Here is a 20885-nt window from a genome sequence, read left to right on the forward strand (position 1 = left end):
GGTTCCCAGAAAAAGGTGGAACCTAGGCTGGACAAGGCGCAGGGCGAAAGTTTAATTTCTCTGAGCCCCACCTAGCCCCCAGCACCTCTCCGGGTAGCCCAGTGGGGTAGGGAGGAGCCGGGTCCATCAGACTCCGTTTCCCCCGCTCCGCCCACACAGGGCTAGGGAGCACCCCAAGAGTTGGCCTCCTCCCACGCTGCGCGCGCACCTACCCGCCCCCACCCCCACCTACCACCGTGCCCAGTGGAACAGAACCTTGTGTCTCCGCGTCAAGTCCCCGGATGCTCACCTCCCCGACTCGCCCCCGCTGTGGCCCCGCCCCCGCGCGGCTCTTCGTGCCACGTCACCGCCTGCGTCGCTTCCGGAGGCGCAGCGGACGATGACGTAGAGGGACGTGCCCTCTATATGAGGTTGGGGAGCGGCTGAGTCGGCCTTTTCCGCCCGTTCCCCCCTCCCCCCGAGCGCCGCTCCGGCTGCATCGCGCTCGCTCCGAGTTTCGGGCTCCTGCTAAGCTAGCGCCGCCGTCGTCTCCCTTCAGTCGCCGTCATGATTATCTACCGGGACCTCATCAGCCGTGAGTCCTCACTGCACTATCCTTACTGCAGCACATGGGGGTCTGGGGTGCGGGTGGGGGCGGGGAAGGCGCCGCGGTCGCGGGTCTAGGGAACTCCGACGGCGTTAGCCGAGCGCGGAGGGATCGGTGCCCGGGGCTCGCGCCCGGCTCTGTTGCGCTCGGGAGAGGCAGAAGCCGCGTGCGGCCGCCGGCGCGGGAAATGTGGGAAATGGCGCCGGGCGCGCGGTGACGGGCGGCTGTGTGTATCCGGCAGACGATGAGATGTTCTCCGACATCTACAAGATCCGGGAGATCGCGGACGGGCTGTGCCTGGAGGTGGAGGGGAAGGTGAGTCGGTCGGGCCTGCGCGTGGGGGAGGCCGGGCCGAGCAGGCTCGGGTTTCCGCCGCTCCCCCGCCTGAGGTTGTGCAATCCTCCCCGCCGCCTCCTGGCGGAGGAGACGCTCTTTCCGGGCTTGGGTTTTTCTAGAAAACTGGAGGCGGAGCTGATCCTGGAAATAGGCCCGCCGCCTCGGCGCCCATCCTCCTCCTGGGGTTGTCCGGGACACGATGCCTCCGGCTCAGGAGCCCCGAGCCCTTTCGTGTGTGCCGGGTCCCTACTTATCAACCAGAGGCACCACAGGCCCGCAACTGGAAACAACTTTTAATGAACAACTTTTTTTGTTCTGGCCAACAGACAACTCTTAAGTTGGGCCATTTTGAGAAATCCACGGGTCACAACTTTATTCCCAAAATGGTGCTTTTTTGATTTTCAGCAAGAACGAAGAATACTTCTTATCCGTGAACTATTGGCATGGAAGGTGCTTTGGATGTGTTTGTGTCTTTTGCAACTCTATTGCTTTTTCTTAATGCAGATGGTCAGTAGGACAGAAGGTAACATTGATGACTCGCTCATTGGTGGAAATGCCTCCGCTGAAGGCCCAGAGGGCGAAGGTACCGAAAGCACAGTAATCACTGGTGTCGATATTGTCATGAACCATCACCTGCAGGAAACAAGTTTCACAAAAGAAGCCTACAAGAAGTACATCAAAGATTACATGAAATCGTAAGTGATATTGGCAGTACCTAGCTAATGTCTAGAATCTTAAGGGATTTAAAGATGGGCTAACTCTTGAGGTTCTTTCGCAGTGGATGGGTGTACTTTTGTGAAAGTCTTTGCCTTTTTATTAATGAGTTCACTGAAAAGAATGGTTGGTTTTCTATAATGTGAGCATACTGAAGCCTGCAGTCTGGTTCCGTTTAGAATTAGAATAGTACTTTGAAAATAGTCAACAAGAAATGTAAACATTCTTGAAGGACACCTTCTGTGAACTAGTAATGTCTTAACAGCTGGTTGCCTTTTTCAATGTTGTCTTTTTTTAAGCTTGGGTATTTTTTACTTTAAAAATTGATTTTACTGAAAATTCAGTATATCAACCTGTTAATGAAATGTTGTTTTAGAATCAAAGGCAAACTTGAAGAACAGAGACCAGAAAGAGTAAAACCTTTTATGACAGGGGCTGCAGAACAAATCAAGCACATCCTTGCTAATTTCAAAAACTACCAGGTAAATACCTTAAGTATTTGGATCAAAGGATTGTACAATTTTAACTTCAAGAGCAAAAATTAAGTTGATTAATCTTCAATTCTATACTGGTATTCAAGGTGTAGAAAGTGGCTTTCCCAGCTCTCAGGTGTTTCCAAATCCTGTCTTCTTGATTGAAAATTTGCTTCCCAGATGACATTTCTCAGTTTTTCTTCTCCTGAATTGCTTAACCACCTGAGTGTTCTTTGTTTTCTGTTTACAATTGTCATGTGTCTCGTTGCTACTGGTCCTCCTGATATATCTGAGCTTGTTAATTCTACTTTTGGAAAATATCAGTGGCTTTCCCTTTCCTCTAATTTTTCAACTTCATGCATTTCCTGGCCATAAGATACTTCCAAACTGTATGGTATATTCTATCACTGTCAGCCTTATGTTCCCTTATAAGCTTGTTCTAGGGTTTGGGATTGTACTTAGGACTGAGAGAGTAAAGGTTTCCAGAAAGCCTGGTGTTCCTGGATTGCCCTGTACATTATTTTTCTATTTAGGTTACTAGTAAGGTGCCTTAATCCAGTGAACAGATGTTTATGATAAGTGGGCATCAGTGCTTTTGGGTACTGGAGTTCTCCTGATTTTTATGGTGTTCTAAACCTTCCCTTGTACTGTAGGGAATGGCATATACTTGTATGTAATGGTCTAATTCTAGGTATTTTGTTTGCTTCCCAAGTTCTTTATTGGTGAAAACATGAATCCAGATGGCATGGTTGCTCTATTGGACTACCGTGAGGATGGTGTCACCCCATATATGATTTTCTTTAAGGATGGTTTAGAAATGGAAAAATGTGTAAGTACAAGGGGGAGTGGGTTAAAATCAGTAATGTAAAAAAAAAGGTATTTTAGATGTGATTTCCAATCGTTTTGTGACACTGAGATAGAATGAATTTTATAGTGTTCTGAAACATGGATTTAGTTTTTTCTTTGGGGATCAAGAGAATTGTTTCATATGTAAAAGATTCTTAGGGTATAAAAAGGCTTAGGACCTTGTTTGTGGAAAACGTTGAGTGCAGATGGGGCATAATAAAGTACAGTTTAGGCTGGGTGTGGTGGCTCACACCTGTAATTTCAGCACTTTGGGAGGCAAAGGTGGGTGGATCACCTGAGATTAGGAGTTCGAGACAAGCCTGGCCAACATGGCGAAACCCTATCTTTGCTAAAAATACAAAAATTAGCCAGGCATGGCGGTGGGCACTTGTAATGCCAGCTACTCTAGAGGCTGAGGCAGGAAAATCACTTAAACCTAGGGCGGGGGTTGCAGTGAGCCGAGATCCCACCACTGCACTCTAGCCTGGGCAACAGTGAAGCACTGTCTCAAAAAAATAAAGTATAGTTTGAATGCTGAAGGAGATCAGAGAACACTATTGATCTTCCTCTAGATATGGCCTCACTTTCACTTCATAATCCTGTTTTGTTGTATATATATGGATCAGTATCAGTGTTTTTCACTTTGGTTTGCTGATAATTGGCAGCTGATCATTGAAAGCTTAGTGCAGTATTAGCTTTTAAGTAAATAGAGCTGACTGCTGGACTGGTATGCAAATTGCTTTACTAATATAAATAACTCAGTGTCTCCTATGGAAGGAACTGCTGGAAGCTGTACAGAAACAGGCATTCTTTATCCTAGTTTTCATAGGCTTCTGTATAAATTAGGAAGAAGATAAACATAAGGCTATACTCAACAATCAAGGTCAAGAGTCAACAATAGACAGATTACTTAGAACAGTGTAAGATGACTTACCAAAGGGGTTATTCATAGAGTATCTGAGGTTTTTGTTGGTGGAGCAGGGTGTGGGTGGTACATGCCACAGCCTTCTGGAAAATGAACTACCGCTGATTTGGTAAGGGTATTCTGCATCCACTGATAGACCTTGAACAATTTACTGTTGTTCTTTTGGTTTGCACTAGGATGCAAAAGAAAAATCCCTGCGCTTTCTGTCTGTCTTTGTGGCGGCCCAGATTGAATTGGGGAATACATCTATAGCCTAGAAATGTAGGCTGTGTTAATGGTAATATAATTTTTGCAGTGTAACGTTTGAAAAATATTAATGTAGTTTTTGTTTTTACAGTAACAAATTTGGCAGTTACTTTGGATCTATCACCTGTCATCGTAACTGGCTTCTGCTTGTCATCCACACAACACCAGGACTTAAGACAAATGGGACTGATGTCATCTTGAGCTCTTCATTTATTTTGACCGTGATTTATTTGGAGTGGAGGCATTGTTTTTAAGAAAAACATGTCATGTAGGTTGTCTAAAAATAAAATGCATTTAAACTCAAATATTTGAGAGAATGCCTTTTAGTTTAATGCATAGTTAAATTCATCCTGTAGTGTTCCTGGAGGAGCTAGAGCCTGGTTGTAGGCTACTACTCATCAATTAACTTCTGCAGTGGAGACTACTTCTGGGACTGGAATATGAAAAAGAATCAAAGGTTTTGATTGTGAGTTGCAATAAAGGGAAAGACCATGCTCATAGCAGTGCCAACATCTGAAGTGTGGAGCCTTACGCATTTCATCACCTACAACGGAAGTAGTTAACTGGAAGAGATTACCAAGAAAATAAAAGAGACTCATTCAGTGGAAGCAACTTTGTCTCAGCTTATATAACATAGAGCCAAATCTCTTGGGATGAATGTTAAACTCCCTGTTAACTAGAGCACAGGGACTGGCAAACCAGCCTGTCCGACCACCTGTTTTGTACACTTGAAGGTGGTCGGTTGCCTTTTTAAACGGTTGAGGGGGAAAGAATACCTTGTGGTATATGGAATTTAAGTTCGTGTCCAGTTTTATTGAAACGTGGCTATGCTCATTCATTTGTGGATTGACTGTGGCTGTTGTGGCTGCATGAGCAGAGTTGTGTCTAAGACTAGAGCCTGTGAGTTTGCCAGCCCGTGATTTAAAAGATGAAGGTACACAGAATGTGGGCTGGCTGGTGAGCAGAGGGTTAAAAATGTTCTCTATTGTATCTGAAAAGACCGGGTGTGTAAATGAATAAGAAAATGCATCTATTTGACAGACCTGGAGCAGTTACTACCTGCTGCTAAGGTTTCCACTACAGATGCAAGAAAAACATGTCCTTGCGCTTTCCGTCTGTCTAACTGTGGCAGCTGAGATTGAATAGAGGAATACAGGGGAAAAAACGGGAAGAGAATTTTTGAGGAGGGTTGGTCACCCAGGCTTGGAGTGCAGTGGCACAAGCAGCTCACTGTATTCTCTGCCTCCTGGACTCAAGCCATCTTCCCACCTCATCCTCACTAATTGCTGGAACTACAGGCATGCACCCCTATGCCCAGCTAACTTTTGTAGAGACCGAGTATCAATTGCCCAGGGTGGTCTCAACTCCTGAGCTCGAGATCTGCCCACCTCAGCCTCCCAAAGTACAGGCCCAGTGTGGGAGGGGAATTTTCAAAACGTGAGTTTTGGGAAATAGTTCCTACCAGCCGTACCTGGTTGATTACACTTGTGAAAGAAAGGTTAAAAGCAAGCCGGTAACTCTGGTCTGTTGGAGCATGTGAATGCAGTGGTTTGAGCGATCTGGAGTTTGCTCTAGTGTCAAAATTCCAGACTATGTCCATAGTGTCCAAAACCTGAGGCAGATATTAATCATGTTAACCCCCACCCCCGTGATTGGAAACAAACCTAAGTAAGTATTGGAAACTTTTTAAAACTTTATAGCAATTTTATATCTTCCCTCTGAAATAAGCAGAGGTCAACTGCTGAGAAGTGGGAGAAGGAGGAGTGAAAAGTTTGAGGAACATAAATGCCTGAAGTGGCTACCAGAGAGAATTGGAGAGACTGCTATGCAGCACTGAAGGCCCAGTTGAGAGATGGAATCTCCCTCTTGTCGCCCAGGCTGGAGTGCAGTGGTGTGATCGCGGCTCACTGCAACCTCTGCCTTCCAGTTTCAAGCTATTCTCCTGCCTCAGCCTCCGAGTAGCTGGGATTACAGCCGCCCACCACCACACACGGCTATTTTTTGTATTTTTATTAGAGACGGGGTTTCACTGTGTTGGCCAGGCTGGTCTCAAACTCCTGACCTTGTGATCCACCCGCCTCAGCCTCCCAAAGTGTTGGGATTACAGGCGTGAGCACTGTGCCCAGCCTCAAATAACTTTTAAGGCAATATTTTATTTAAAATTCTACCTCTTTAACTTTTATTTCATTTTTTTGCTTCTATGGTTTTTTATTCGCGTTCATTTAACACACAGTTTTATAATTTACACATTTTTAATGTCTTGAATTATTCCTTTGAATTGTTATACAAAAATTTACCCAATTGTTGAAGATTTAGTCTCCTATGTTTTTCATTTTAGCTCATACTGAAATAAATATCTTTCTGGAAAAAAAAAAAACTTTATAGCAATTTTAAGCATTCTGATAGTTTTTTTGTAGGGATGGGGACATGCCATGTGACCCAGGCTGGTCTGAAAACTGGCCTCAAATGATCCTGTTTTGGCCTTCCAAAGTGTTGGGATTACAGGTGTGAGGCATGGCACCTGGCTTAGCATTCTGATTTGACATTGTAATGAAAAGTGTTGAGTCTCATCTGCAGGGCATTTGGTCCGCTGAAACGATAGCAGGAAGGGAGATTTCAGGCAGTGGTCAAAGCTGGGAAAACCAGGATAGTGGAGAGGACCTTGAGATGAGAGATGGAAGCTAATTGGTGAACTAGCCTTGGAAGCCTGAAACAGCAGGCAAGTAGCAATTCAGAGGCTTTGTGGACTCCACTGCTCCAACTTGTTTTGAAAATTTTCAGTTCTGCAAGAAGAGCCCCTGTTTCCCAAGTTGTCTTTTGCTCTTAGCTGTTTTCCCAACATCCAGATCCAATCAAGGTTGGGACATAGTATTTTTTCATGTCTATTTAAGCCAGAAGTGATCAACCCTGGCTGTTTACCTCATGATAAACCTTGGAAGATTCCGGATAGAATCTTCTCAGACCTTGTTATGTCTTTTTCTGGTTATTCCTAGGGTCAAGATGTTTTGGGCAAGAATAAGGACGTGCACATCAGAAAGCTCATAACGTTTTGTCTTTGAAGCAAGTTTAATACAGGCATGCTTTAGTAGCCTGTGGGCCCTAGGTTTTGTTAAAGTTCTCCAGAGTGGAGCAAGAGGTGTTAGAGGACTTTTCTAGGAAGATCCTTGTAACGTGACATTTGAAAACAAACAGGCGTGGAAGTAGGCCATGTGGATATCAGGACAAACCATTCCAGGCCAAGACAACAGCAATTGGTCTGGAGTGTGATGTGTTCTGGGAAGAAAGTGGCTGCTTTGCTAACCCAGGAAGACGGGAAGGGTTGTAAAGCAGCGTGAGTGCACAAGAAAGGAAGACCAGACCTCAAAACCACAGGCGCTCTGAGCGGAAGAGTTACATGATATATCTCAGAATTGTCAAAGGATCACTTGGGCTGCCAGGCAGCAGGGTGAAAGCATAGAATAGTTGTGTATAATGTGTTTTAAAGGCAAAGATGATAATGGTTTAGTCTAGGGTAGTAGACTGAGGTGGTAGGAAATGGAAGATAGAGACAACAGGATATGCTAATGGGTGAAAGGATGGATTTCATGTTGATATCAAGTATTTTGGTCTGAGCATTTGGAAGAAAGGAGTTGGCACTGAGATGGGAAATTGAGTTTTGTTTGTTTTGGATGTGTTAAATTTGGGATGCTGATTCTTCAGAGAAGTCAAAGCTGGAGAACTCTATATAGAGAGTGGGAAGATACCAATAGACATTAACAGTCATGATACTGGATAACGTCATTTGGAGAGTGAAGATAGACTTTGCATTCCAACATGAGATTGGTTGACACAGAGAAACCAACAAAAGTAATTAAGGGGTGCTCCCACTGCACTTGTACTCAGAAGGCTGAGGTGGTAGGATTGTTTGAGGCCAGCCTGGGCACCACAGGGACACCCCATCTCAAATTTAGCCAGGCACCGTGGCTTATGCCTGTAACTCCAGGACTTTGGGAGGCTGAAGAGGGAGGATCACTTGAGGTCAGGGGTTTGAGACCAGCCTGGGCAACATAGCAAGACCTAAAAAAATTAATTGGGCATCTGTAGTCCCAGCTACTCAGGGAGCTGAGCTCGAGAGGTTGAGGCTGCAGTGAGCTGTGATCATACACTACACTCCAGTCTGGGCGACAGCGAGACACTTATCTCAAAAATAAGAGTTTAAAATTTTTTAAAAAAAGAAGGAACTGCCCCTGAGGTAAAAACCAAGGGAGGGCCTCCCAGAGGTCAGGTGGGAAAAGTTTTAGGAAGGAGGAAGCAGTCAACAGGGTTACCTGTTGCAAAGTACTTAAGTAGTATGAGGACTGATGGTGGTAAACTTGACTATTGTTGGATTTCAGTAGTGGGGAAGAAAGCCTAATTAAAATGCACTCGAGACTAACAGTCGCGGGCATGAAATATAATACAGGTATATGGTTTTTTATTATGTGTGCATCTGCTTCAGTAATAGGAGTGAATTACTCATTTGGATCCTTAGGAGTTTCAAACTCTAGTTAAGTCACTAGATTTGTGTTGATGTAAATTCATTCTGAACTGCAGCGACTGTCAGTAACTTACTGCAAACTAAACTGGTGATGATAATTATGGTAAAATTGCAAGACGAGCAATAAATCTCAACCAACTTGAGAAAACACTGATAACAAAGCATCCTTAAGGATATATATGTGTGCACACAGGTGGACTGGAGTGACTGGCTGGCAGCAGAATACTCAGTAAAATGGAACTAAAACCAGGAGAATTTACTAATTTATAACTGGTAGGTCACTACTATAAAGAAACACACGCCAGTTCCAGCTTTGTGGTAATTGGCATGTGTTTCTAGAGACTATAAGAACTGTGAGTGCAACTTGAGGTTTCTGGAAACATTTAATATTTCATTATTGCAAAGGAAAAAGCCTTGATTAAAGTGTTTTTAACATAAAGCAAGTAAAGAAAAAGGTGCCATAGCTAGGCACCGTGGCTCATGCCTGTAATCCCAAGGACTTGGGAGGCTGAGGAGGGAGAATCACTTGAGCCCAGGAGTTTGAGCTCGGGGTGAGTTAATGGCTGTAACACTGCACTCCAGCCTGGGTAATAGAGGGAGGCCTTGTCTCTTGCAAGAGAAAGAGGTGCCACATACCTTCCATTACATAGAACTTGGCTGCTATGCTAGCCATCTCAATTGGCTACACTCTAAACGTGGAGCTTGTAGATTAGTTAAAAATCATAATAGTGCTGATAGTTTCTATTTATCCCACTGAAATCCTCCAAGTCTATCCCTTAGTCAATGCAGCAATGATAAATCAGGCTCCTGTGCATGTCAGCAGTTCAAAACAGATTTTACTACTGTAGGGGCATATTTTTAACGACCAGAACATTCTAGTTTATTTTTTGAGAGCCTGTAGATTGGTGCAGTTACACATAGTTTCAAATAATTGAGCCTGGAAGTTGGCATTGAAGTTTCCTCCATATGTTGGGCCATGAGAACCTTTGGGAATGGATGTGGTTTTAGCTGGAGTCAATACAATTCAATGAGAGAAACGTCAGATATGAGTTTAGAGGAAGATTCTTTCCAAAATAACTTGTGCAATGATGTTTCCCTCAATTACTTTCTCCTCCATTCATCTGTATATGCATTCCACTCTTAGACTCTGAGTTCAGAGGTAGAGCAAGGAGCACAAATTCGGGAGAACACTACAGTGCTGTTTTGTGTGAGTCACAATCTACAGACAAAGGAAAATTGAGACATCAAGGGACTCACTGGAGGGGCCCTCTGGGACACAAGCCACAATTATTACTTAAGAGTTATAATACAGTATTTTTAATAATGGGACAGGAGAGCTACTAGCTACCATTTAGTCCTGAGTTTCTGAGTTTCTTTTTTTTTTTGGAAAGTCAGGGTCTTGCTATGTTGCTGGAACTAATCTCAAACTCCTAGCCTCAAGTGATCCTCCTGCCTTTGCCTCCCAAAGTGCTGGGATTACAGGCATGAGCCACCACACCTAATTACTAGAAATCTAGTTGTTGGCCAGATGTGGTGGCTCACACCTGTAATCCCAGCACTTTGGGAGGCTGAGGCGGTCAGACCACTTGAGCTGAGGAGTTTGAGACCAGCCTGGACAACATGGTGAAAGCCCATCTCTATAAAAAATAGAAAAAAAAAATTTACTTGTATAGTTGTTGATTTTCTCCACGTGTAAAGAAAGCAGATAAGCCCTAGTTTATTATCAAATGCGGCTTGCACATGACCTCATCTAGAGGACAGGGTTATCAAATTATTCTACCGTTCCCCAAGCAGTTGGTAGAAAGGTGGTATTTTCTGGACATCTATTCAAAACAGAGCTATACATGTAATTTCCTTTTCTTTGAGTACATTCATTTGGGAGTTATCCTTAAGAACTACCAATTCATCATGTAAGTCAAACACCCAAACTAGTACTCAACCTGGGGGTGGAACTGGCAGTTAAAGAGGAAAATTACTGCACATGAAATTAGAAAGAAAAAATGAATACTTCTTTTGACTACCTCAGTGAGGTGGAAGATGCATCAACAGATGGCAAGTGTAAAATTGGAAGCTGAGCAGACTCAGATCTTGGGCGTGATGCCCTGTAACCTTTTCTTCATTATGTTCCTAGCACCCCATCCTTCCTAAGCCTCTCCCATTAGCTTGAAGGGACTCAATCCACAGTGGTGGATTTTGTCAGATGGAACACAGGCTGTGTGTTAGTACCCTTGGTGACTGCCATTATGTCAGCATGATGGTAACACCAACTCCTGGTATCTATTAAAAGTAAAAGTGACTAAGCTGAAATTTGGTTAAGTAATATGCAACCTGTTCGGCTCTGTTCCATAGACCAGGGAGGAGCAGGAGGACTGGGTGTGAGTGTGAAAGCAGCAGAGATTTTCGTGTGGGGGAGGAAAAATTGCTTTCCACACCCATTGCTAAGTTCATGACTGAGGCCCCTATAACAAAAGACAGATCGACAAAATCAAAGCATACACTTATTTTTTTTCTTTTTTTTTTTTGACACAGTCTTACTCTGTTGCCAGGCTGGAGTGCAGTGGCACGATCTCAGCTCACTGCAACCCCCGCTTCCCGGGTTCAAGTGGTTCTCATGCCTCAGCCTCCCTAGTATCTGGGACTATAGGTGTGCACCACCATACCCAGCTAATTTTTGTATTTTTAGTAGAGACAGGGTTTCACCATGTTGGCCAGGATGGTCTTGATCTCTTGACCTCGTGATCTGCCTGCCTCGGCCTCCCAAAGTCTGGGATTACAGGTGTGAGCCACCGTGCCCAGCTAGCATACACATTTTAAAAATGTTTTCTGTGACATGAGAGCCTTCATAAGGAAATGAGGACCCAAAGAAACAAGTCAGTTTGTGTAGTTTTATGTTTCGGTTTAATGAAGAGTGAACGGTTGTGTAGAAGTATTAGACAAAGAGGATGATCTAATGGTAAACTCAGGGGAACTCAGCAAGGCCTGTTTGTTCAGATTCTTCTCTGTGTTTCTGTGTCTTCAGAGATGAGGATATTTATTTCCCCTGGTATATGGAGGGTACCTCTCAAATAAGAGTCATTTCTTTCTTTCTTTGAGACAGGGTCTCACTGTGTTGCCTAGGCTGAAGTGAAGTTGTGTGATCATAATTCACTGTAGTATCAAACTCCTATGCTCAAGAGATTCTCCCACCTCAGCTTCCCAAAGCGTTAGGATTACAGGCGCGAGCCACTGTGCCGAGCCTATACCACACCTATTGCATGAGAATATCCGGCATTTAATGTTTTGGGTTTTTTGTTTGTTTTTTGAGACAGAGTCTCACTCTGTCACCTAGGCGGGAGTACTGTGGTGCAGTCTTGGCTCACTGCAACCTCTGCCTCCCGGGTTCTAGTGATTCTCCTGCCTCAGCCTCCTGAGTAGCTGGGATTACAGGTGCCCACCACCATGCCTAGCTAATTTTTGTATTTTTAGTAAACACAGGGTTTCGCCATGTTGCCCAGGCTGGTCTTGAACTCCTGGCCTCAAGTGATCTGCCTGCCTCAGCCTCCCAAAGTGCTGGGATTACAGGCATTAGCCACCGCGCCCAGCCAGAATATCCAGCATTTTAAAAACCCTTCTGGGATTTCAGCTCCCTGCTGGGGGTTGAGAAACCACTACTGTAGCAGGAACCATGGGAAGGAAATGAGCTCATGAGATAAAGGAAAACAGCCCAGGCAGCTGGCTTGTGGTTACTGCCCTCTTGCTAAAGCAACATACAAAGCGCCAGAGTGGAAAGGAATCTAATGCTCCTGTCCGGTGCTCAGCATCCTTGACTGCCATCCCTCTTAACCACAGTGCCATGAAGGCCCTGCAGTTCCCCAGGTGTGGCTTGGCCTCATTTTCCACATGGTATGTTAATGCAATAATATTTTAATGCAGCCTAAACTGACATTTGCTTCTTTGGAGTAATATCAGACAGGAGACTTGTCTTGAATTTCTGCCAGGTAAAACCTGTCTTCATGCTTGCTGCTGAAACCAGGTCTACCCCATCCACACACTGGTGCAGTTGGATTTTGGACTCACCACACAGGAACTTATACTGTGATACCTTTTTCTCACTTTGCATACCAGATGTCTCAGCATCCGATGTGTACTTTAGACATTTTCCTTCCTAATTCCTTTTTCTTTTCTTTCTTTTTTTTTAAATTCTATTTTAGCGCGGCTAAAACAAATAAAAGATAAGAGTCTGCATCAATTTGGCAGACTTACAAGAAAAAAGGCATTCTTTCAATTTTGGAAGAAGGCATGTGGAATTAGTACTATGCTGTGGTGGTATTTTGAAATCTGGGTTCTAATAAAAGCCCCACCACTTGCTGTGAGAATTGCAGCATCTTAATCTTTCCTCAGTATCCCCATCTAGAAAACCGATACTCATACTTACCTCGTCGGCTGATTTGATAAGTAGAGGCTATCATAGGAGTGCCTTTACCATGAGAAATTCTTACAATACTGGTCTCTACTGTGAATCAGTGCAAAATACAAGATGCCTGTTCACATTTTCTGACTTCTGTGTAGACTTGGGAAACTGCATCAAGAATATGTTTTAGGCCGGGCGCAATGGCTCATGCCTGTAATCTCAACACTTTGGGAGACCAAGGTGGGCGGATCACAAGGTTAGGAGTTCGAGACCAGCCTGACCAACATGAAACTCCGTCTCTACTAAAAATACAAAAATTAGCCGGGTGTGGTGGCAGGCGCCTGTAATCCCAGCTACTCAGGAGGCTGAGGCAGGAGAATCACTTGAACTTGGGAGGTGGAGGTTGTAGTGAGCCAAGATCATGCCACTGCACTCCAGCATGGGCAATAGAGCAAGACTTAGTCTCAAAAATATATATATTTTAGCTCATTTGCATTACCTACTCCCTGGTAGGTGTCCTCACACCCTATTTTTCACTCAGAATCTCCTTATCACATACTTGGTGATTTGATAGATGGCTGACCACATGGGTCTGGAGTAAACCCTGAATGGGGACCCTTGAGTCCCAGCTCTGGTGCCAGCCCAGAACCCCAAAGCCACAGAGTCCTCCTCCAAAACGAGATGATTAAACTGGGTGATCCTACTTCAATCTCTAGGTCCTTTCCATCTTCTGTAAATGAGCCTACTTACTGAGCCCTTAGAGACTTTGGTTGTTTATTAAGACTCATTTGAGGCCAGGCGTGGTGGCTCACACCTGTAATCCCAGCAGTTTGGGAGGCTGAGGCAGGTGGATCGCTTGAGGTCAGGAGTTGAAGACCAGCGTGGGCAACATGGAGAAACCCCATCTCTACTAAAAATACAAAAATTAGCTTGGGATAGTGGTGGGTGCCTGTAATCCCAGCTACTCTGGGGACTGAGGTGAGATAATTGCTTGAATCGGGAGGCAGAGGTTGCAGTGATCCCAGATTGCACCACTGCACTCCAGCCTGAGCGATAGAGAGAGACTCAGTCTCAAAACATACACACACACACACACACACACACACACACACAAATTCTTATCTATCCCTAGATTCTTCTTCAGGGTTAACAAGCAGTTTGATGTCACTTTAAAATGGGCAACTCATACCTTCCCTGTACCATGTGAAACTTTGTGTACCTATATTCCTTTTTTTTTTCCCCAAACATCGCCGGGTTGATCCTAGTCTTGAAAGTTCGGGCCTTTCCTCTTGGCCTGTTTCTGGAAGAAATGCTCATGAGGTGGATGAGAGGCAGGTGATATGTGCTGTTGCTCTGGCCCCACCCTGGGGATGCCAGATGACAGCACTGTAGCATTTTCAATAGGTGACCCACCTGAGAGGAGGAGGGACAAATGTGCCCAAGGCCATCATGGAGAACGAACACCTACGCAGTTGGAAAATGCTAAGGGTGTCGTCCTCTCCCTCCTGAGAGAAGCTAAGAAGTTCCAGGCTTAGGGTGCTACAGAAATAGAGATTTAGGATGGAAAAAAGGAAGGATTTCATAACTAACACCAGGGCTATCAGGCACTGATATGACTTATTTGTGAATACAATTGTATAGAATTGTTATGTGGCAAAGACGAAGATCAAGCTGTAATGTCTTCCATGTATCCCTTGGCGGAGGCAGTGGGCAGCATAAAAGTACAAGATGGCAGGTGGAGTCTTTACCCTTGTGGTCTGGAGGCCGCATGATAGGGCTGTAGTGTATTTTCCTTCTCTACACGCTTGGGCCCTCATTCTGTTTTCTCTCATCCAGTCCATCCTAGTGTATTCTTGGATCCTGTCTCCCTCCCCTTGAGATTCTGGCTCCAACTAAAGCCAAATATCAGACCGACTTTACCTGTCTCATTACACCAATCACAGGCAGATTCTTTATTTTTCTTCCTTTTGAGACAGAGCCTTGCTCTGTTGCCCAGGCTGGAGTGCAGTAGCACAATCACAGCTCACTGCAGCCTGAAACTCCTGGGCTCCAGTGATCCTCCCACCTTGGCCTCCCAAGTAGCTGGTATTATAGGTGCGCCACATCACACCTCACTTAGTTTTTTTTTATTTTTAGTAGAGACAAGGTCTGCTATGTTGCCCAGGCCAGTCTCGAACTTGAGAGCTCAAGTGATCTTCCTGCCTTGGTCTCCCAAAGTGCTGGGAATATAGGCATGAGCCACTGTGCCCAGCCTACATTTATTTTTGTCTTTTTTTTTTAGACAGAGTCTCACTTTGTTACCCAGGCTGGAGTGCAGTGGTGTGATCTTGGCTTGCTGCAGCCTCCACCTCCTGGGCTCAAGTGATCCTCCCACCTCAGCCCCCTAAGTAACCGGGACTACAGGCATCACCACCAGGCCCAGCTAATTTTTTTTGTATTTTTTTGTAGAGATGAGGTTTTGCCATGTTGCCCAGGCTGGTCTTGATCCACTCACCTCGGCCTCCCAAGGTGCCAGGATGACAGGTGTGAGCCACCTCGCCTGGCTGTCTACATTTCTTTTTAGAGAGAAAAGATGGTTCATCAAACTTCAATATAGCCAGGTTGAAAATGTTTCAGATTTCGGACATGTGATAAACTGGTTGCACTGATGGCCAAACAATCTCCTTGTATTTCTGCCTCTTGCAATGTGGCTTTGCAGCTGCTCCCACCAAGGGAGAGATCTACTTCCCCATCCTTCACCACCAGCCCTGTGACTTGCTTCGACTGTGAGAATGTGACAGAAGTGTTGATGTGATCATTCCAGGCCTAGGCTTCAAGGGGCCTTGAGCACTTCTCTCTCTCCAAACGCTGCCTCCACTGGGAACGCAATCCTTGACTAGCTGCTGGAAATGAGAGACCGGGTGAAACAGGGATGAATCATTCTAGCTAAGGCTATCCTAGCTGACATCCAGCTGTGCTGCCAGCTGCCAGCAGAGGCACGAGAAAGCCTACTCCAAATGACCCAAGACCAGAACTCCCCAGCTAATTAAACTCAGCCTAAATTGCTGATCCCCCAAATCTTAAGCTAACAAATGGTGGTGGTTTTAAGCCACTAAGTTTTGGGGTGGCTTTACGTAGCATAATTCTGGTAATAGGTAATTGTTTCAGGAGAAGACAGGAATGGTTCTGATCATTAGAACCACAACCATATTTATGTCACCAGCCAACACTTCTCTCCCTTGAGTTCCAGACCCAAGTATCCAGCCACCAAACCAACATTTCTATAATCAGAACCAAGCTCTTGATAACACCCCAAAATTTACTCCTTCTATAGCCACAGCCTTTACTGTCTTGATAAAATGAATAACTTTCTATTTCCAGTTGCTTAGGCCTAATCCTTGCACTCATTTTTAAGATGACTTTCTGTTACATTCCATGTCCAGTTTATTAGCAAATCCTGTGGGCTCTACCCTCAAAATATATCCAGAATCTGCTCACATTTCACCAAATCTATGGCTACTACTCTGAGCCAAGCCCCCACCATGTCTTGACTGGATTGTTCCAGCAGCCTCTTAACCTATTTTTGTTCCAAGTTAATTGGGCACTTTGTATGTTACCTGGCAACTCTAAGCAGGCATGCTTCCACTTCACAGCTTTTGCATCTGCCCAAATGCTCTTCCCAGATAGCTGCATAGCTCACTCTATGACAACCTTAAAGTTTCGGTTCAAATGTTATCTTGTCAATATCGACGCCTTCCTGGTCAGGCACGGTGGCTCACACCTGTAATCCCAGCACTTTGGGAGGCCCAAAGTGGGTGGATCACTTGAGGTCAGGAATTTGAAACCAGCCTGGCAAACATGATGAAACCATGTCTCTACAAAAATTAGCCAGGCATGGTGGCACGTGTCTGTAGTTCCAGCTATTCGGGAGGCTGAGGCACAGAGAATTACTGGGAGGCCGAGGCTGCAGTGAGCCAAGATCACGCCACTGCACTCCAGCCTGGGAGAGAATGTGAGACTGTTAAAAAAAAAAAAAAAAAAAGACCTACTGGACCACCACATATATTTATTTATTTATTTATTTATTTAATTTTTTGAGATGGAGTCTCGCTCTGTCACCACACTAGAGTGCAGTGGTGTGATCTTGGCTCACTGCAGCCACTGCCTTCTGGGTTCTAGCGATTCTTGTGCCTCAACCTCCAGAGTAGCTGAGACTACAGGTGTGCACCACCACACTCAGCTAATTTTTTTTTATTTTTTTTTTTTGAGACAGAGTGTCGCTCTATCTTCCAGGCTGGAGTGCAGTGGTGCAATCTCAGCTCACTGCAACCTTTGTCTCCTGGGTTCAAGCGATTCTCCTGCCTCAGCTTTCTGAGTAGATGGGATTACAGGTGCCTGCCACCATGCCTGGCTAAGTTTTGTATATTTAGTAGAGACAGGGTTTCACCATGTTGGCCAGGCTGGTCTTGAACTCCTGACCTTGTGATCCACCTGCCTTGGCCTCCCAAAGTGCTGAGATTACAGACGTGAGCCACCGCTCCTGGCCCACTAAGCTAATTTTTGTATTTCTAGTAGAGATGGGGTTTCACCACGTTGGCCAGGCTGGTCTTGAACTCCTGACCTCATGTGATCTGCCCGTCTCGGCCCCCCAAAGTGGTGGGATTACAGGCGTGAGCCGCCGTGCCCAGCCGACCACCACGTTTAAACCTACCTTCCCGCCATGGTATGCCCAACCCTCTTATTTTTTCTCCATGGCACTTATTACGTGTAACATACTATGTATTTTACTTACTTATTTGTCATCTATCTCAACCCCAATCCCATGCAAGCTTCAAGAAGGTTTGGTTTTTGCTCTATTTTGGTTTGCTCGCTGCTGTATCCTCAGTGTTTAAAACAGCTCCTGGCACTTCGTGGGTGCTCGTAGTGGTTGATTTTCTGTGTCATCTTGACTGCATCAGGGGGTGCCCAGATTAACTGTTGTTTCCGGTTGTGTCTGGAGGGGTGTTTCCAGATGAGATGAGCATTTCTGGCAGTGGACTCAGTGGAGTAGACGGCCCGTGTGAGTGGGCATCATCTAATCCATTGAGGGCCTGAACAGAACAAAAAAACAGAGGAAGGAGGAGTTCACTCCTATTACTGCCCGCCCACCTGCCTGAGCTGGGACATTCGTCTTCTCCTGCCCTTGGAATGGGATTTATACCACCAGCTACCCCGGTTCCCGGGCCTTTGAGCTTGGACTCAATTATACCATCAGCTTTTCTGGGTCTCTAGCTTGCAGATGCCAGATCATGAGACCTCGTAGCACCCAGTTATATGAGCCAATTTCTCACTCACCTGAATGCTATATCCCCTTTTTCCATCTTGGTGAAACAGCCTCTAACAGTTTATTGAGAAGCTACTTTTTTTGTTTTGTTTTGTTTTTTGAGACGTTGCTTATATAAAATATCCGTATTTTCTCCTTACACTTGATCATATGACTAAATATGGAATTCAAGATTAGGAGAACTTACCAGACAGATTTTTGAGGGCCTTGCTTCATTATCTTCCAGCTTCCAGTGTTGCTGTGAGAAGTCTGATGTCATTGTAATCGTCAATTCTTTACTTGTAACTTGTTTTTTTTTTTTTTTTTTGGTCTCGTCTCTGGAAGCTTTTAAGATCTCTGTTTCTGGTACTGAAATTTCATCATGTTGTGCCTTAGTATATGACTTTTGAAATTTCTTGTGATGGCTACTTGGTCAGTCATTTCAACTTGAAAACACATTTTTCATTTCTTAGAAACTTTCTTGAAAAAAGTTTTGTTCTAGTATTTTCATTTTCTCATCTCTTACTTTCTGGATTTACTGTTAGCCAGATGTTGGGTCTTCTAGACCTACTCCTTGAGGGTGAAATTCAGCATCATCTGGGCATCACATAGGCATCAGGCTCACCAAAGAAGCCAGTTTATGTCCAGGGCGTCAGGAGGCTAATTCTTCACTGCAGCCTGTGCCAATACCTCTCTGCTTCTGTTTCACGAATTAAATGAGAAGCCAGTAGGCCGGGAGCGGTGGCTCAAGCCTATAATTCCAGCACTTTGGGAGACCAAGGCAGATGGATCATGAGGTCGGGAGATCAAGACCATCCTGGCTAACACAGTGAAACCCCATCTCTACTAAAAATACAAAAACAAAATTATCTGGGTGTGGTGGTGGGCACCTGTGGTTGGGCACAAAGCCTCCCAGCTGCTAGGGAGGCTGAGGCAGGAGAATGGCATGAACCCAGAAGGTGGAGCTTGCAGTGAGCCGAGACAGCGCCACTGTACTCCAGCCTGGGAGACGGAGCGAGACTCTGTCTCAAAAAAAAAAAAAAAGAGAAGCGACCACGTTGTTAATCCACTGTATTAGTCAAGGTTCTCCCAAGGGACAGAACTAATAGGATAGATGTATATATGAACAAAAGTTTATTCAGGAGAATTGGCTCACACAATCACAAAGCGAAGTCCCGTGATAAGCCATCTGCAAGCTGGGGAAGAAAGAAGCCACTGGCGGCTCAGTCCGATTCCAAAAGCCTCAAAAGCAGGAAAGCCAATAGTGCAGCCTTCAGTCTGTAGCCAAAGGCCCGAGAGCCCTGGCAAACCACTGGCCTAAGTCCAAGAGTGCAAAGGCCAGAGAACCTGGAGTCTGATGTCCAAGGGCAGGAGAAATGGATAGAAGCATCCAGCACAAAAGAAAGATGAAAGCCAGAGGACTCTGAAAGCCAGCTTAGCCCACCTTCCACCTTCATTGCTCTAGCCCCACTGGCAGCCAACTGGATGGTGCCTACTTACACTGAGGGTGGGTCTTCCTCTCCCTTTCCACTGACTCAAATGTCAGTCTCCTCTGGCAACACCCTTACAGACACACTCAGAACAATACTTTACCAGCTATCTAGGCATCCCTCAATACAATCAAGCGGCCATCTAATATGAACCATCACACCCACCTTGTTATCATGTGGGTATGTGTTGAAACTGCAGGTTATGTTGAGAAGCTTGTGAGAAACGAATACATGGAAGCTTCCAGAGGTTAAAGAAAATCAGAATACTGGCCGGGCATGGTGGCTTAGGCCTGTAATCCCAGCACTTTGGGAGGCCGAGGTGAGTGGATCACTTGAGGCCAAGAGTTCAAGACCAGCCTGTCCAATATAGTGAAACCCCATGTCTACTAAAAATACAAAAATTAGCCAAGTGTGGTGGTGCGCACCTGTAGTCTCAGCTACTCTGAGGCCCGCCTCAGCCTCTCAAAGTGCTGGGATTACAGGTGTGAGCCACTGCACCCAGCCTGTCTTTTTGTCTTGAGAACATGTCTGCATTCCTATTTCTTGGTGCGTTCTGCACTGTCACCATAGGCCCCGGTGTGTTGTTCTGCCTGCACATGCACCCTGTGTATTGTAATAGCGAGGCAGCAAGGCACAGGAGGAGGGTGTGTGTTATTATATAACATGATGCATTGTTGGGCACAAAGCCCAAACCCTGCCACCCAACCCAGATGGGAGTTATTACACAGTGACATTTCCCTGCAGTGTCTTGTAACGTTAGACTTTCCTTTTCTTTCCTATAATTCTTTAAAACACACTTCCCCTGTATATAAATAACTTCTTAAAATATTGGAAAGTAGCTATCCTGCCAGGTTATAGCAGGAGGTTAGCATAAGAAGAAAACTCCAATTTTCCCCCCATTATTTTGTTCTTCATTTATTTAATAGCAACCTAGACTTTAATCTGAATGTAGTACAAGGTTTGGGGAACACTGCAGGAGTCTGAAATCAATAGTGATGTCATTAAATTGCCACTTTAAATTCACTTATCCTGGCTGCTGACACCCCTTCCACTGCCTGGGCAAACTACAAGCTTTATAACAG

The 20885-nt window shown here is 45.0% G+C and overlaps 1 protein-coding gene and 2 non-coding genes across 4 annotated transcripts; all 3 read left to right on the forward strand.

Annotated features, from left to right (window-relative positions):
* Nucleotides 1-250: 250 nt before the first annotated feature.
* TPT1 (tumor protein, translationally-controlled 1) lies at nt 251-4431 on the forward strand. Of its 2 annotated transcripts, XM_033176971.1 has the most exons (6): nt 251-574; nt 828-901; nt 1427-1617; nt 2013-2118; nt 2822-2938; nt 4218-4431. In XM_033176971.1, exons 1-6 carry the CDS (start codon nt 547-549, stop codon nt 4218-4220), a joined length of 519 nt encoding a protein of 172 aa, XP_033032862.1. In that variant the 5' UTR covers nt 251-546; the 3' UTR covers nt 4221-4431. The 2 variants fall into 2 exon arrangements, with proteins under 2 accessions (XP_033032862.1, XP_033032863.1); XM_033176972.1 differs by lacking the exon at nt 828-901 and having other exon boundaries at nt 317-574.
* LOC117063809 lies at nt 4001-4128 on the forward strand. Its single transcript, XR_004429093.1, has one exon. It is a non-coding gene; the product is annotated as a small nucleolar RNA SNORA31 (small nucleolar RNA).
* Nucleotides 4432-5150: 719 nt separating the features above from the next.
* Nucleotides 5151-5284, forward strand: LOC117063810. Its single transcript, XR_004429094.1, has one exon. It is a non-coding gene; the product is annotated as a small nucleolar RNA SNORA31 (small nucleolar RNA).
* The last annotated feature ends 15601 nt before the right edge of the window (nt 5285-20885 follow it).

This window comes from Trachypithecus francoisi, unplaced genomic scaffold, assembly GCF_009764315.1.
Source record: "Trachypithecus francoisi isolate TF-2019V2 unplaced genomic scaffold, Tfra_2.0 Lachesis_group18, whole genome shotgun sequence".
NCBI classification, from domain to species: domain Eukaryota; kingdom Metazoa; phylum Chordata; class Mammalia; order Primates; family Cercopithecidae; genus Trachypithecus; species Trachypithecus francoisi.